Raw genomic sequence first — 16293 nt, forward strand, 5'->3', positions numbered from 1 at the left:
GTGACACACAGAAGAGTCATAGTTCCTTTCCTCATGGAGTTTACAGTCTACTAAAGAAGATAAATAAGAATATCACTAATTAAATGCGATGCTGATGTGATAAGTATATGGCAGAGATGTGCCTGGGTAAAATAGAAGCAATGGGAAAGGGCACAGATACAATTGAGCCTAATTTGTCTTTTTTTCAGTCTTTTGGGACATTTACTAAGTCTCTATGATTATGAGTTGAAAGTAAATATTGAGGTTTTTTTTTTCTGTAAGAACAATTTTCTCTTCTAAACCATACTTTTTTCCTATCAATCCACATCCTGTAAAAACCAGATAGGTCATTTTAAAATTTTAAATGTAAAGCCAATAATTACTCACCAAAAAGTTTCCGATTAAAATGACCATCATGTAAAAAGGGATACACCTGAAAGGACTCGCTACCTCCATGCAGTCCCACAGGGTCTCTATCCACTCTCCGCAGAGAACCCGGAACACAGTGAGGTAAGAGTGGAAGAAGTCGTGCATGTGCCAGTGCGAGAGCAGACAGTCTTGGCTTATTTTGCAGACACGCACTTTGTAACTTAAACCGAACAGCTTCAGGCCAAGAACAGTAGAAAAGAAGATGAAGGTGAGCAGCAGCAGGACCAAGCTTTGCAGGGCTCTCAGTGAGTTACTCAGAGTCAGCATCAGAGTCCTGAAAGTTGGCCAATATTTGCCCAATTTGAAAACCCACAACTAGAAGGACAGTATGCAAAACAACAGAAAGGACGAGAAACAAACAACAGAAGTATGGTTAGTATTTATTATGAAGTATATTTTAAAATTTTTATCAGCATTATTCATACACATGTGTAGTCATTTGATGGGCAATTCTAAACAAATCTTAAATATTCTATAATTTTATATACTAGATTCAGTTCCATTATCTTCTAGTTATCTATTTGCTGATCACCATTCTAATATTGTAGTACTATAGTTTTTCTAGTGGTATTTTTCTGTCTGGTAGGGCAACTATCCATTCTTTTCTTTTCACAATAAGTTAACTATTTTTCTTCATTTTCATATCTAGATAATTTTGAAAATTCTGTTTCATTTGAATGAAATTCAAAAGAATTCACTGAATTCTTTTGAAGGTCCTATTATATATTTCTCTTCCAAAGAATTGTATCAAAGACCAATCATAACATTTCAGGTTTAGTCTGAATATTTCCATTGTTTGCACTAGATATTTTATTTCTATTTATACAGCACAAAATTACCTGAACATTCTTGACCATTGTATCACACTGAGCCTACAGTCATCTAAAATTCACATGCCACTTTATATATGCAATACCTCCCCCAACTTTTTTTTCTAATATGCAGTTGGTCTTCTGGACTCAAGAGTGGGACTTTATATTTATTCATGTAAAACATAATCATCAGTCCATCACTACTCTTTCAGGTATTTGATACATTTATTTAGCACAGTCTCTGCATGTTCCAAGCTCCATAATTATGATGCCTACATCTTGTCTATATTTCTTTTACTCAGAAAAGTTTGTGGAGGAGGACCTAAGATGCAGCTCTAAAGAAGCCACCCTCTAGGAGGTAATCATTTGGGTAAGATAAACCTACTTAATTGTTCTTGATTCCTGCTATATTTCTTCAACTTGTAGCCAGACATGGCGATATGTCACTTATCAAATGCTTAACTTTTCCATGGATACCATACTAATAGCATTATTTATTTGTCTAGTTTTCTGTCTCACTACCTGCTCTCATTACAGACACAAACTGATTCTCAATTAACTTCATGATGATTTACATTGTGCTGGCCTGAATGGTCTTCCTTTATCAAGTTTCGTGCCCTACACTGAAGAATACCTGCTTACAGTTTACTAGTCACACACTGGCTTTCAGCTTCTGAAACTCTTCATTTTCCTGCTTCCCCAAACTTGTCCCATAACCCAGCTCCTGCTTCCTAGAACCACACCTCAAATTTCCTGCACATCTGGCCTTATTTCCTTTAATTCATTGGCCAAATAACAATAAAGGCTCCTTAGTCTTTTCTGCAGCACTTTCTAAACTCTTTATATATGAATTAATTCATTTACTCCTCCCAGTGCCCTTGTGGGTTAGGAATCACTATTATTCCCCTTCTATTTCTGAGGAAAGTGACATAAATTTTTCAGAAAATGTAAAACACGTCTGGGATTCTACTCACCAGCATGAATGATTGAAAAACAGGCATGCTCTCAGTATTTGCCATAACAAAGTCTGTTAAACCAAGGAACACAATCAGGCTATCAAAAATGTTCCAACCTACTTGGAAATACCCATATGGATGCATGGCAATTATTTTTAAAATCATTTCTGCAGTGAAAATTCCGATTATAACCTAAATGAAAACAAAGCACATGGGGGGAAAATATGATTTCAATAGCTTTATCACAATCCTCTTACAGAGAGGCGGCAATTCTCATTGATGCATTCTTCACCTCTCCTGGGTCAAGATCTAATTATTTTTGGAAGGTGTATTACAGCAAAGACTCATACATTTTATTTTACAATCCAGTGTTAGATGCTGTCTACGGGATTTTAAATTACTCTTAATAAAGTCATCCTGGAAGAAAAAAAAATATTTGAGGGTGAAAATGAAGCACTATGTACAGAATCTCTATTTTAATTAAAGCCATATAGGAAAAAAAAAGAAGAATATTTGAGGGTGAAGCCCTCCATTTTGAATATCTCCTTTTGAGATGTGGAGTACATGTTAAATTCTTTAACTTTTTCCAACAGTGAGAAAATAAAAAAAGTATGTGTACAATCTGGGGGGGGGGGGGGGGAAGAATAAATAATGAAACTGCCTTTTGTAAACTGTAATGTTAGGAATAACTAAATTATTGTTTTGGTATCAGGTAAATGTATAACTCAAAACTGACGGCAGTTTGTTTGTATTATTATAAAGCCATGAAACAGCAACAATAAAATCAAAGAAATGAAAACTGTAAACATTTGTTTGAATGTGGCTTGTTTTTAAACTCCTTGAAATCTGGTTTGTCTTTTGCACGGTATATGAAAAAAGAAAAAAAAGGGATAGATGAACCCCCAAAATACCTTGTCGAAATGAAAAGCTCCAATCTAAGGCAAAGCTTAGAGGAGAGATGGCCAGATGCTGCTGTAGTTAGGTTCAGAATTCAGGTGTCCGTGAAGAACCTGTGTCTGTATTTCACCCCTGCCCCACTCTGATCTGTGGGGTTATGGTATCAAGACTGTGTATACTTGGGAAAGGAGGGGGCAATAAATAAACCTGACAGCCAAGCAGCTAGGCATAATCCCAAATTTAAATGGCAGAATTTTCAACTCCAGCCATGAAACTATTCAATAATAAGAACATTTACAGTGGGGATAGGGAGATGCATGAACACAATACCTCATCCAGTATTAATATAATGCATTTGCAAAATATTGGAATTATACAATAAAATAATGGGCATAATAATGATTAAAGGTAAAGGAAATAATATATAGTGAGAGACTTACCAAGTTTCCAATGCATAGAAGATGTCTGATTTCTTCACTCATTGGATAATGTTCCAAGGCCAAAAATATTATGCTTAAAATTATGCATATGGTAATGACAAGATCAGCAAATGGGTCCATTATAATCCTATGGACAAAATCCTTAAATTTTAACCAACAGGGAGAACAATTCCAGATGAGGAAAGTTTTAGCAAATCTGTAACAGCACAATGGGCATTTTTTCTTCGATTCTTTAAGTTCTGAAAGGAAATAATGGAAAAGTTAAATGTCAGCAAAGTGGTAAGTGCTTAACTAATAGAAAGCATTTGAACTTCAAATGCAAAGGCAACCTTGAAATTAGACTTCTGATTTAATATTAGCAAATTGAAAAATAATACACTAACAAAACATAACCAAATAAATGTCCACTATTCGGATCATGCTTGCTGAGTCAGACAAGTGAAAATGAGAAAAACTGGATTGGAAGCAAAACATAGGAGTCTCTCTCAAGAAAACAAATATGGGATATAGTTGGGAATATGATAATTTATAATTTCTTGATTTATAAAACTTAAACATAATTCTTTTCTATAATTTCTTTGATAAAGATTTGCTGGTTATAGGTAAAAAGGGTAGTGGCAAATCTAGAAAGGACCTTGAAGATTTTAATATGATATGTTCCAACTTCTATCTGGAGTTGCAACTTAATACATTCGGGAAATTCCTGGGTCATTTTGGTGATCCTTTCCAATATTTACAACACTTATGTATTGTTCATCATAACATTATCATGTTATTCCTTAAATTTCGGTTACCATCATCTAAAATTCTGAAGAAAATTTCAGGATTTCCTTAAAAGTGAATCTTATTAATGTTCACACTTTCCATAGCGTCTAAATATTTTTTACTTTACCTGCTTTATGTCTGAGGGTAGCGTCATCCAACACATCCACACATGTGCTCAGAGAGGCTGATAGTCTTTTCTTCATTTCTATTTGTGTGGTCTTAGTCTGAAAAGAAATTTGACAGGCCTGATACTGGCTTTTGCCCTTTGAGGATGAAATACTGTAATTGTAAGAAGGTGTCCAATCTGTTAAAATGGTGATTTTTACCTACAGATCCTATTCTGGCTTCCATCATCTGCTACCCTTCATACCCTAAGCAGTCTTAGGCTGATTTAAAATTATTTGGAAAATGAATATGCATAACTCACAAGTCAACTAAATCATCTTAAGCTATGAGGTTAACAGTTAAATGAGTAAAGGCTGGGAATTTCGGTAGTATTATCTATATTTGACTAATAAAGCAATGGATGGTCAAGGATTATTATGAAGTGTCAGATGGCAAACTTACTGCTGAATAACAACAGAGTATTTTCCTAGTACCTTAATTTTTTTCCTTGAGGACATATTGACTTTATAAAGTAAATTGGTAAATTTACTTGGTAAATTACTTTGGTAAAATAAAAATGGTTTGCTTCTGTGATGATGAGACACATCTGGAAGAATATCAGGTAATAATGGAATGGATTAAAAATGTTCATCTAAATAGAGCATATATCATACTAGATGTTGAGACAGAGGCAGGTTCAACAAGGTAAAACTTCTTTCTGTCTCCCAGATCTCTTTAGTAAAGGTTTTAAGACATGCTCTGTTTGACTGATCTGGTTACACAGGTTAAAGGGAATCATTGTATTAAAAAGGCACTTAGAAGTTATAAGTTCTGTACATTCCCAACTATCACAGGTAGAACCACAGATGTTCCCAGTGACCATGTGTGAAGTTTGTGTTCCAGCTGAAACTGAAAATGGAAGGATAACATAGTGTTTGCCACAGTTAAATTCGGCACACACAGTGAATGATAATATTGATATGTATACAATTTGTGGTAAATAGGCAAGAGGTAGTGGGTAGATATAACTGATGTGCAGCGCTCTTGGCACTGAGTCTCCCCTATAACCCATGCCCAGCACACTCCGGCTGGCAAGCTCTGCTGTCAGCTATCTGAAGTGATTGAGTAGAAATCAAGAATATTAGTGCATTCATATCATGCAACATCAGTCAAATCCCCTCTTATTTCACAAATACTAGACCTTGAGATTAGAACCAACTGTAGTGGTACTGCGTTCCATAAGGAAAATAACAGGTTCTGCATGTTTACAGATGTCCTTCCCCTCATTTTTTTTTGTATGCTGTATGGCAGGGTCACATTTCATTATTTTTCCATGTGAGTATCCCATTATTGCAGCCCCATTTGTTGAATTTTTGTTTGTTTTGTTTTGGGGGAACTGCACGGACCAGGAATCGAACCCAGGTCTCCCGCATGGCATGTGAGAGTTCTACGACTGAACTACCCTTGCATTCCCCCTCACTTTTATTTATTAAAAAAAAATAAGCAAGGGCAGGCCACAATGGCTCAGTGGCAGAGTTCTTGCCTGCCACGCCAGATGCCCCAGTCCAATTCCCAGTGCCTGCCCATGTATTTAAAAAAAAAAAAAAGGCAAATAATTCAGAATGTGAGATTACTTTATTTACCTAAACCCTGCTTATGCCAGAAATATATTATAGTGGATTATAAAATTGCACAGAATACATAATTTCAAATTTCCATTAGATAAAAACCAGGAAAAGTGTTAATTTTTGTTATTTAGATTTGTCAGGGAAGTTTAAGGTTATCTTCACAAAGATACTACTTTGTGATACAGTGAATAAAATTGTCAACTATTTTCTTAATGTAGAGAAAATGCTGCCCATTAGACTGTCTCTGATAGGGACCGTGTGTGCTGGAATTGTAGCAAAGAGCCACTCAGTAAAGATAACTGTGTATAGAGATTGTGCGCGATAATGTGGATTATATGACCAAGGCCCAATTCTATACTAATTTGAAAAACGGATATATTACAAAATGTAATTTCCATATATCAGTCTGCTGATATATTTACCTCTATTGAATATGTTTATGCTTGTAATATATTTATGGAATGAATGCCCACAAAATGGTCATCTACCAATGTTACAGTTATTTTGCAATGCCAAACGAGAGTATTATGATTCAACAACACTTCTTTGGGAAGTTTAAGTATCAATAAGGGCACATGTCTGAATTTTAGAAAATCCAACATTAAAATTAGTCTGGATGAAAGGGATACGAATCTTCTCAGAAGGGAAGATTTTCTCTGGAGGGAAGGCATGAATATGGAAGAACAGAGTTATATTTCCACTATATAGCTGTGAATACCTATAGGGTTCAGTTTGGTCTCAGATTTGCTCTCCACCCAGCAGCCACACTGGCCTTTTTGTCCCCATGACTCACCCTCCCCTTCCTCTACTTTGCCAGGATTCATTCCTCAGACCTCAGCTCAAGTGTCAGTTCCTCAGAAAACCTTCACCAACTCAGAGAAATCTATTGTAGGATCTCTTAGCACACTCATCACTCCTTTATAACACTCACCACAGTTTTCTCAAATAGACAATAATACAGTGAACTACAAAGTATTCAATATCCAACTTCAAAAATAAACATTATAGTCTTCTTGTTTTATGTATTCCTCACCCCTACTTTTTTCCTGAAATTAAAGAAAATTTCAGATATCATATAGTTTTCAGATAAAACTTTTTGCAAAACAAACAACCATAATATTATAGTCACAATCTATATGATTGCCAATTTCTAGATATCATCCAATACCTATGCTCAGTTTACTTCCATGACTGAAAAATATCTTATCATAATTAATTTGTTCTAATTGAAATACAAATGAGACCTACACTTTGTATTCATTTCCTTGGCACATCTATCTGATTATCTTGCAAATTAATTTGATGTTCCCTACGACACACAGTTTTAAAAATACTGAATCATTTATATTGCAGAGTTTTCCAAATTCTTAATTTGGCTGATTGTGGCCTTTTAGTGTAATCTAACACATTCTTCTTTCTCCCATCATGTCTAAGAATGGCAATTAGATCCAGAGGCTTGTTAGACTTAACTTCGAATTTTAGCAAAAATGCTTCATAGGTGGTGCCTTGTGCTTCCTATTCCATAACATCAGGAACCACATCCTGTCCGTTTGTCCCGGAGTTAATTACAGTTTTGTGTATATGGTGATTTGATAGTCCATCATAAATAAGGCAATTAGCTTCATGAAGATAGACGCCCTATTGTGTCTATTTAACAATTTTATCTCTAGTGTCCAGCATAACGTTTAGCATATACACTTGTCAGTATTGTTTGAATTAATTAAATAGATTTGCTATAAGGATTATAGTTTAGATGGGGAAAGACATTTTGAAAATATATGTATTCATACAGTTGTACATATCTGATTCTCTATCTGAGATTTTGCCAGCAGCTGACAATTCAGGACAATTTACAAACGTTTCTACCTGAAACTGTGCAATTAATGGAATAACATTGTTTCAGCATTGAAAGCCCCCAGAACAATGAAGTAAAGTGGTAAACAGTGGGTTTCCTTACTGAGTGTTGAGAAAACAGATATCAGTTAAGTATACATCAAATCTTGAACTAGAATTCCTCAACAAGGTTTAAGTACAAGAATGCATGAAAACATTTATTTGACATCTAGTACATAACTGACACTCAATAAATGTTATATGCTATCATTATTATTTTTATTATCCTTTAAGGAGTTTATAGTCATAGACTTCAGCATTTTATTGTAATGGAATATTCTCCTTATGAATTGCCATGCTTTCTTGTATTACTTATTATTAGACATTGGCTCTTTACAATCTTTATAATAGGTGAATTAAATTTCTCTAGGATGAATACAACTACAAAAATTTCTCATACGTGTTTTAAAATACAGTTAGTTTTACATTTGCTAATTGGGAGACTAAATCTCAGTTTTCGCATGTGAGATGTTAGGAGAATTCCAACATCCCTAAAGGTGTTTAGGTGAATTAAGCATTTAGCTTTGAGTCTGGCACATAGCAAATAATCAACGAATGTAATATGATATTAATACTGTTATATTGTTTTAAAATTATTTCTAAAATGTGAGCTTATTGAAAAACATACTTTTTTCCTATTTAAGAACATTTCCTATTTAACAACATTTTCGTATGTTCTTAACGTGGACTGCCGAGTGTGAAAGTATGGATGTAGCTATCTTTAATTTGTCCATTGATATTGGTATGCTATAAGAGTTTTTCTAGCACTTCTTCATAACATTTTTTCCGTTCTTAGTATATTCTTGGTGCTGTGCTAATTATTTTATATACATTTATTTCATTTGGACCTTACAACCGATGAGAAAAATACAATTACATATGTTTTATAGATGAAGAAGCTGAAGTTTAAGACGGCTTAATGGATTTAGCAAATATATCTCATAAGTGGCTAAAACAGACTGAAGTCTGTACTTATCTGACTGAAAAATCTGTGCTTTTAGACAATATGATCTACTGCTTTATTATAATGTTAGAAAATAATACATGTAAGCAATCCTTCTATAATTCTAAAATTGGAATTGGAATTTGACTAATCTTCAGCCAGAACAGTCTGAGATTCCTTAGTATGTTCATTTTAAATTCTTCTCTCTTCTTATTTATAAAAAACAGAAAAAGAAAATAATTTTTGTGAAAATAATTTTAAGTCTTATTTCCCAGAAAATTCCTACATGATGGAATGTTCTAGGATTCTTCCAGGAAAAAAAATCCTTTATAGTTGAAAGGTTTTAATTCAAAATCAGAAAAGCTTTATGTGATCCAGAAGTAGATAAATGAATGGAGATATTTGAAAATTGGGAAATAATCCAAATTCTTTATAAGTAGAGTTAATGAAGCATCTTATCTTTGGATAATAGAAGTATTGTTTTCTTCTTGGATGCATTTGAGTGAAAACATAAGCCCTTGAAATTCTGAAATGCCATTTCAGAACAAATTGCACATTCAACGTATTATTTAGACATCAATCATTCAATGTGAAAGACTCCAGGCTTATTGCTAGAGACAGAAATCTTTTGTAATTAGTTTTGTAATCGGATTACTCATGGGTGATATAATGGCTATACTCAGTATGCTCTTTTTAATAATGTTGTCTTCATATGGTTTCTAATTCTTTCTTGTTTCAATTGCATGTATGTCATGACTTTGTGGACACAAATAATATCAACATCTTATCATTCAGTATGATTTTACACCACGGGCAGACCTTACTTTTTGTTTGAATGACTTTTCAAGAGCCTCTCCATTGCTGCTGTCTCAATAGAAGGGTCATATATGTAGGGGAGTTAACGTTTCCTTCTTTTTGGTCCAGAAGGGAGTTTTGGTATAACTTCCCCACTTGACCCGCGTTATTACACATTCCACTTGGTGCCAGGGTGAGTGTTAGCCCTTGACTTTTCCCCATCTCTTTTTATCTTGTTTATATGTGAGAGTCCCAGGGTGCGGTTCCTGTCTATCCTTTGTATTCTGCTTCAGTCTGGACCCTTTTTCCATCCAGCAGTACAAGCAAATTTCAAGGAAAAGGTGTGAGATTGCAAGAAAGCTATTTCCTAGTGCTTTCCTAGATCTTATCCTTCCTCATAGCACACTTGATGTTTAATAATAATTTTTAAGATGATTTAAAATCTTATGTTAAAATCTTAACATCCTTAATGCTACTTCTGGCAAAGCTTTTAGATTCATATACCAAAATTTTGGCTATGAGCCTAAAAACCTTGAAGACACTTTCAGGCATAATACCAAGGACTTAAAACCTTATTAGGTTTTTTTAATCATGGATTTAATTACTGTGTGGATAATTCTCCACATATATATCTTAATGCACAGCTCCTTCTCTTAAAGGAATTAGAAAGCCAATAAAATGAATTTTTCTTCTCACTTTATAATTTCAATACTGTACACTTTTATCCATTCCTTCAGCGCTTCGTAATATACCAAATAATGGAAGGCACTCTCACTTTTGTGTTGAATACAGAAATTTCAAAGTTAATTCTGATGTTCTGTCTGAAGAAAATTTGGATTATTATGTCATAAGAGAAGTCAAGTTCTAAAATATAATATATTCATTTTTCATTAGCAGTAGTGATTCATATTTTTTTAGAAAAAAAATATGTATATTTAAGAAAACTTTAAAGATGTTGGCTCTTCTTACCTGAGTGCATTAGGGAAGGAATATTATGTAGCAAAAGGACACATCGAATATAAATTGATCTTGTGATCATGTGCCACACATATAAGCATCTAGCAGAGGGCATATATACTTCAAGATCTTGAGAAGATATGACTAGATCTATGATTCTAGGAAGAATTAAAGCATAATTATACCTCAGCTGCTTCTTTTCCTTCTTGAAGCACATTTAACGTCATCTGTAATTTTGGTTTAGTCTTCTTCGCTTTCTCCGCAGCTTTGTGCTTTTCTTCTTCATAGGCCATAGCAAGTATGCCCAAGAACAAACTTGCCACATAAAAGGCAAACCAAAAACTTATCACAACAAAAAATATCATGTAAATCTTCCCAGAAGCATAAAGGATCTAATACGAGGTAGAAAACAAGACAAAAGAGGGAAATGTATTTGTCTTCTGTATTCTCCCATTTTAAAATGATAAATAATATTTGGTTATGAAAACAATTTAGTTGTAAGTAGAAAGTAATCACAAGACTGTTTAGTACTGGCTCTGCCGGAGGAAATAAAAGAAAAGTTCTTTAACTTTGGGTGGATATGCAAGGTATATCTGTAGTATAAAACAAAGGGAAAAATTCATTAATCTGTATTCAGATGAGCATTTCATTTTTCTATCTTCATTAACAGAGAAAACAAACTGAAAGGAAAAGATGGCATCACTCAAAAAAGAATGATGGGCAATTTGAATATGGAAGATTATTTCCTTTGAAATAGAATCTTTAAGATTTTGACGTTTAATCAAGTCAGAGACGTGTTTGGAAATAACTTCTGATTGTTACATTATGGAAAAATCAAAACAGTTGCCAAATGGGGTCTACACCAAGGGCATGGGGTGGGGATCCTTCTATGCCTGTCGGAACACTTCCTCTAGTAAAGAACTTTCAACAAAAGTCGTATAACTCATTTATAAGAAGCTATTAAGATAAGCTATATTTATGAGTAGAAAAAGACAATAATTTTAGATTTTAAACTGAGCATGAACTAGCTTTTATTTCATAATTATATAAGAGCAATCTAAAATTTACAGATTTGGAAAGTTTATAAGTAGAATATTACAAAGCGAAAATAATTTCCGTTCATTTATCCTTACTGGTTAAATATCTGAAAAAGTCAAGAAGACAAATTGGAATAGTTTAAATTTTAAAAATTCACTTGAATTAATAGTATAGATCATTGTTAAATATAGAAAATAGTGTGTTGATAGAACAGAGTTAAGAATGGTTACAAAATAATAGGAGGTTCTAATATCTAATCAGAAATATTGAGTTATTAACCCAGAGGATATTTGGATTTTTTTTTCTCTTTGTGTGCTGTATGGCAGGGTCACATTTCATTCTTTTTCCAAGTGAGTATCCCTTTATTGCAGCACCATTTGTTGAATTTTTGTTTGGTTGGTTTTCTGTTTGTTTGTTTTTTGGAAAAGTGCATGGGCCAGGAATCGAACCAGGGTCTCCTGCACAGCAGGTGAGAATTCTGCTACTGAACTACCCTTGCACCCCGTATAGTTGGCTTTTTAAGTATTTCTAATAAACTCTATGAACACTGTGAATAAGCTTTTCACAAAAATATATTTGATGAAATATTTCTACTTCTGAACTAGCTGTTATTTACAGCAGTATTCAGTAGTTAAGTAATAGGTATGAACATTCACTGTATACCATGTACATTAATAAATTCTTTATATACATGTTCTCATTTATTCTGCTCAACCCACCAGTGTGGTATTCACTATTATTTCTAATGTACCGAGAAGGAAGTAAAATCATATAGAGAAGGAGCACTTCTGGGGAATACAGCAGAGCAGGGAGCTCCAGGATTCAGTCCTTTCACCAAAACAACTATTAAGAAGGCAGGAACTCTGAAGGTGTTTTGAAACTCCAGAGGCCAGAAGAACACTGTTACAGCCTACAGGGAAGAGTGGGAGGAAGAGGCTGATTACATTACAGAACCATCAATTGCTGTCTGCAGGACAGATTCTGACTCTCATCCCCAACTCTTGTGGCAGGCCGCTGTGGGTTCCAGCCTCTAACTAGCTGCTGGTGACAGAAAGAGACTTAATCCTTTTCTCCAAGAACAGGGGTGGGCATAGCAGATCACTGATCACAGCTTTTCATAAGTGAATTCAGATCAGTGGGTCTCAGCTTTGAAGGCAGATATTATTTTAACCCTGCTGCTGACAAAGGTAGTGGTGGCAGCCACTCTTTCTACTCTCACAGACAGGGAAAAAGGCAGTAGAGATTTAAAGTGCAGTGCTTCCTCAGGGCTGCAGGGACTGTGAGCTGAAGGGCTGCATTTTCTGGGCAGACTATGAAAGCTCAACTTTGGGAAGTTGTGGAGAAGATTTTGGTACCCTTCCTCATCCCCTCCCCAGGGCACTTTGGAAACTGCCCATCTCTGGCCCTGTTTTAGCTGGGAAAGACCGACCTGAGAAAGTCCCCTCCAGGGTGACCCTGCTCCCAGAATTTACCCTCCAGGCAAAAGCAGATGAGACAATGAAAAGAGTGTTAAAAACAAACAAACAAACATTAAGGCAGACAGCATGGGACAAAGGTCTACAGGCTTTACATACCGAAGAGAAGTAGGTTGGTCTCCTGGGAAACAGAGGACAACAAAACTCCTATTAACAGAGAACTCCGAAACAACTCACAAACAAAACTCAGAATAAGACAGAGGGCCAGAAAGACGGAAAACCCCTGTACGTTGCATTTACCTTGGTCAGATCTTCCTGATAGGAGGCTTGAAGCTCAAGAAAATCTCTGTCTTATCATCACTGGTTACAAAACCAAGAATTAGACATGCCAAGTAGTAAATCCCAGCTAGAAAATTTCTAGCTTTAGAAAATATTAACATGTACAGTGTGCAATAAAAGAGTATGAGACAAATAAAGAAACAGGAAATGATGGTCTATTCAAAAGAAGAGGATAAAAATTCAGAAAACACCAATGAAGAAGACAAGAATAGACACACCAAACAATGCCTTTAAAAATATAATTAAAAAAAAATGCCCAAGGAAATGAAGGAAAGTACAGAGAAAGAACTTAAATATATCAGGAAGCCAATGAACAAACAATCTGAGAAACTAAGTAAGGAAATAAAAAGTTTAGAAAGAAGCCAAACAGAACTACTGAAGTTGAAGACCACACTAACTAAAATTAAAAATGTCCAGGAAGTTTCAAGAGTAGAATGGAGCTGGTGAAGAAAAAATCAGCGAACTTGAATAAGACAATTGAAATGAGTAGGCTAAGGAGGAGAAAGAAAAAAAGGAATACTAAAAATGAAACTAGCCCAAGACAGCTATGGGACACAGTCAAGCGCATCATTATACACATTATTGGAATCCCAGGAGGAGAAGAATATGACAAAAGGGCAGAAGAAACAGTCAAAGAAGTTGACAGAAAACATCCCAAACTTAGCAAAAGACTTGAATATGCACACTCAAGAAGCACAGGAAAAAACAACTAGAATAAATATGAAGAAAAATGTACTCTATCATATATTGTTTACAATATCAAATGCAAAGGACAAGGAAAGAATTCTGGAAGCTGCAAGAGAAAAGCGCATGTTACATACAAGGGAGTCCCCAATTAGACTGAGGTCTAATTTGTCATCAGAAACCATGGATGCAGGAAGGCAGTGGGTTGAAATACTTAACTGCTGATGGAAAACAACTGCCAGCCAAGAATTTTCGATCTGGTGAGACTCTATTTCAAAAATGAAGGAGAGATTAAAACAGTCTCAGATAAACAAAATAATAAGACCTACACTATAAGCAATGCTAAAGGAAGTTCTTCAGACTGAAATGAAAGGACACTAGAAAGTGATTCAAAGCTGCATAAAGAAACAAAGGCCTGAAGTAAAGGTAACCATTTGAGTAATTGTGAATGTCAGTATGATTGCATTGTTTGGCATGTAACTCCACTTCTTACTTTTTACTGGTGCTAAAATGCAAATGCATAAAAAGTAATGATAAATCTGAGCTCTTGGACATACAATGTACAAACATATAAGTGATAGTATGTACAAAAAAATTGTAAGGGGCAGGGGGGTTAGGAAAAGTATATGCATTTGCTAATGAAATTAAGTTGACATCAAACCACATACGATTGTTATACATTTAAAATGTTAAATTTTAACCTTATGACAACCACAAGAAAACAGATGAAAAATATGTCTGGATAGAAGTGAGAAGGCACTCAGTATGGTACAATACAAGAAAGTAAATAATTATAAAAGGTTTAATGGAAGTGAGGGACAAAAAGGTATAAAATTATAAAGGCAAAATCGAAAAATGGCAGAAGAAAGTCCTGTACTACCAGTATGCCTTTAAATATAAATGGATTAAACTCCAGTCAAAAGGCAGAGAGTGGCAAAATGGATTAAAAAAAATCATGATCCAACTATATACTCTCTGCGAGAGACTCACCTTAAAGTCAAAGATACAAGTAGGTTGAGGATGGAAGGATGGAGAGAAACATACCAAGGAAGTAGTAACCAAAAGAGAGATAGCATGGCTATACTAATATCACATAAAATAGACTTTAAGTCAAACAACAGTTATGAGAGGGAAAGATGTTCAGTATATACAGATAAAGACATTCGGCAAGGGAATTCAGCAAAATTGAGGGGTACAGATTCAACACCCACAAATCAGTTGTGTTTCTTCCAATGAACAATTGGAAGAAGAAATGAAGAAAAATATTCCACTCACAATAGCAACTAAAATTATCAGATATCTTGAAATAAATCTATCCAAGGATGTAAAGGACTCATACACAGAAAACTATAAAATATTGCTAAAAGAAATGAAAGAAGACCTAAACAGATGGAGGGATATTCTGTATTCATGGATCAGAAGATTAAATATCATTAGGATGTCAATACTACCCACAGCAATTTACAGATTCAATGCAATCATAATCAAAACCCCAACAGTCTTTGTAGAAATGGAAAAACCAATCATCAGGTTTATATGGAAGGGGCTGCAAATAGCTAAAGCTATCTTGAAAAAGAATGAAGTTGAGGGTCTCAATTCCCATCTTAACATTTATTACAAAGCAATAGTAATCAAAACAGCATGGTACTGGCAAAATAACAGACATATTCATCCATGTAATCCAATTAAAGGTCCAGAAATCCACCCCCACATTTATGGCTAAATGATTCGGCAAGGGTGACAAATCCACTCGGTTGCAAAAGAACATTTTCAACTGATGGTGTTGAGAAAACTGGATGTCCACATGCAAAAGAATGAAGGAGGAATCCCTACCTCACACCTTATACAAAACAATGTTAATTACTGTTAAATACATCTAAGTTCCATGATGGTGTTTTGCTAGTTTTTCTACCCATGGTGTGATATAGAGTACTTGCATCTGATAAATATTTATTGAGCGATGGAGAATTATACCCTCTAAAATATGAACTGTACTGTTTGGGAATAATTGATTAATATTCCTAGATATAATTCAGCTTTGGGCAATGTTCAGAGAACAAATACAGACTTTATCAAAAACACCCTGTGTACCTTGGTCAATAATAACTCAGGGCCCAATAATGAATGGATTTGCATGAACTCCAATACCAGAGTTCTTGCAAACTGTTTTTTCCCATTTCTCAGGTAGAGAGAAAGGTTTGCTCTTAAATCCATGTTA

The 16293-nt window shown here is 34.7% G+C and overlaps 1 protein-coding gene across 1 annotated transcript in view; it reads right to left on the reverse strand.

Moving 5' to 3' along the window:
• Positions 1-16293, reverse strand: part of SCN7A (sodium voltage-gated channel alpha subunit 7) — a 98577-nt gene that overhangs the window by 36626 nt on the left and 45658 nt on the right. Inside the window, exons 10-14 of the mRNA XM_077154058.1 lie at positions 10785-10991; positions 4406-4502; positions 3514-3752; positions 2195-2368; positions 367-723 (exon numbers count right to left, since the gene is read on the reverse strand). Coding sequence (XP_077010173.1) covers positions 367-723; positions 2195-2368; positions 3514-3752; positions 4406-4502; positions 10785-10991 — 1074 coding nt within the window. The remainder of the gene's footprint in view (positions 1-366; positions 724-2194; positions 2369-3513; positions 3753-4405; positions 4503-10784; positions 10992-16293) is intronic.

This window comes from Tamandua tetradactyla, chromosome 3, assembly GCF_023851605.1.
Source record: "Tamandua tetradactyla isolate mTamTet1 chromosome 3, mTamTet1.pri, whole genome shotgun sequence".
Taxonomy (NCBI): Eukaryota; Metazoa; Chordata; class Mammalia; order Pilosa; family Myrmecophagidae; genus Tamandua; species Tamandua tetradactyla.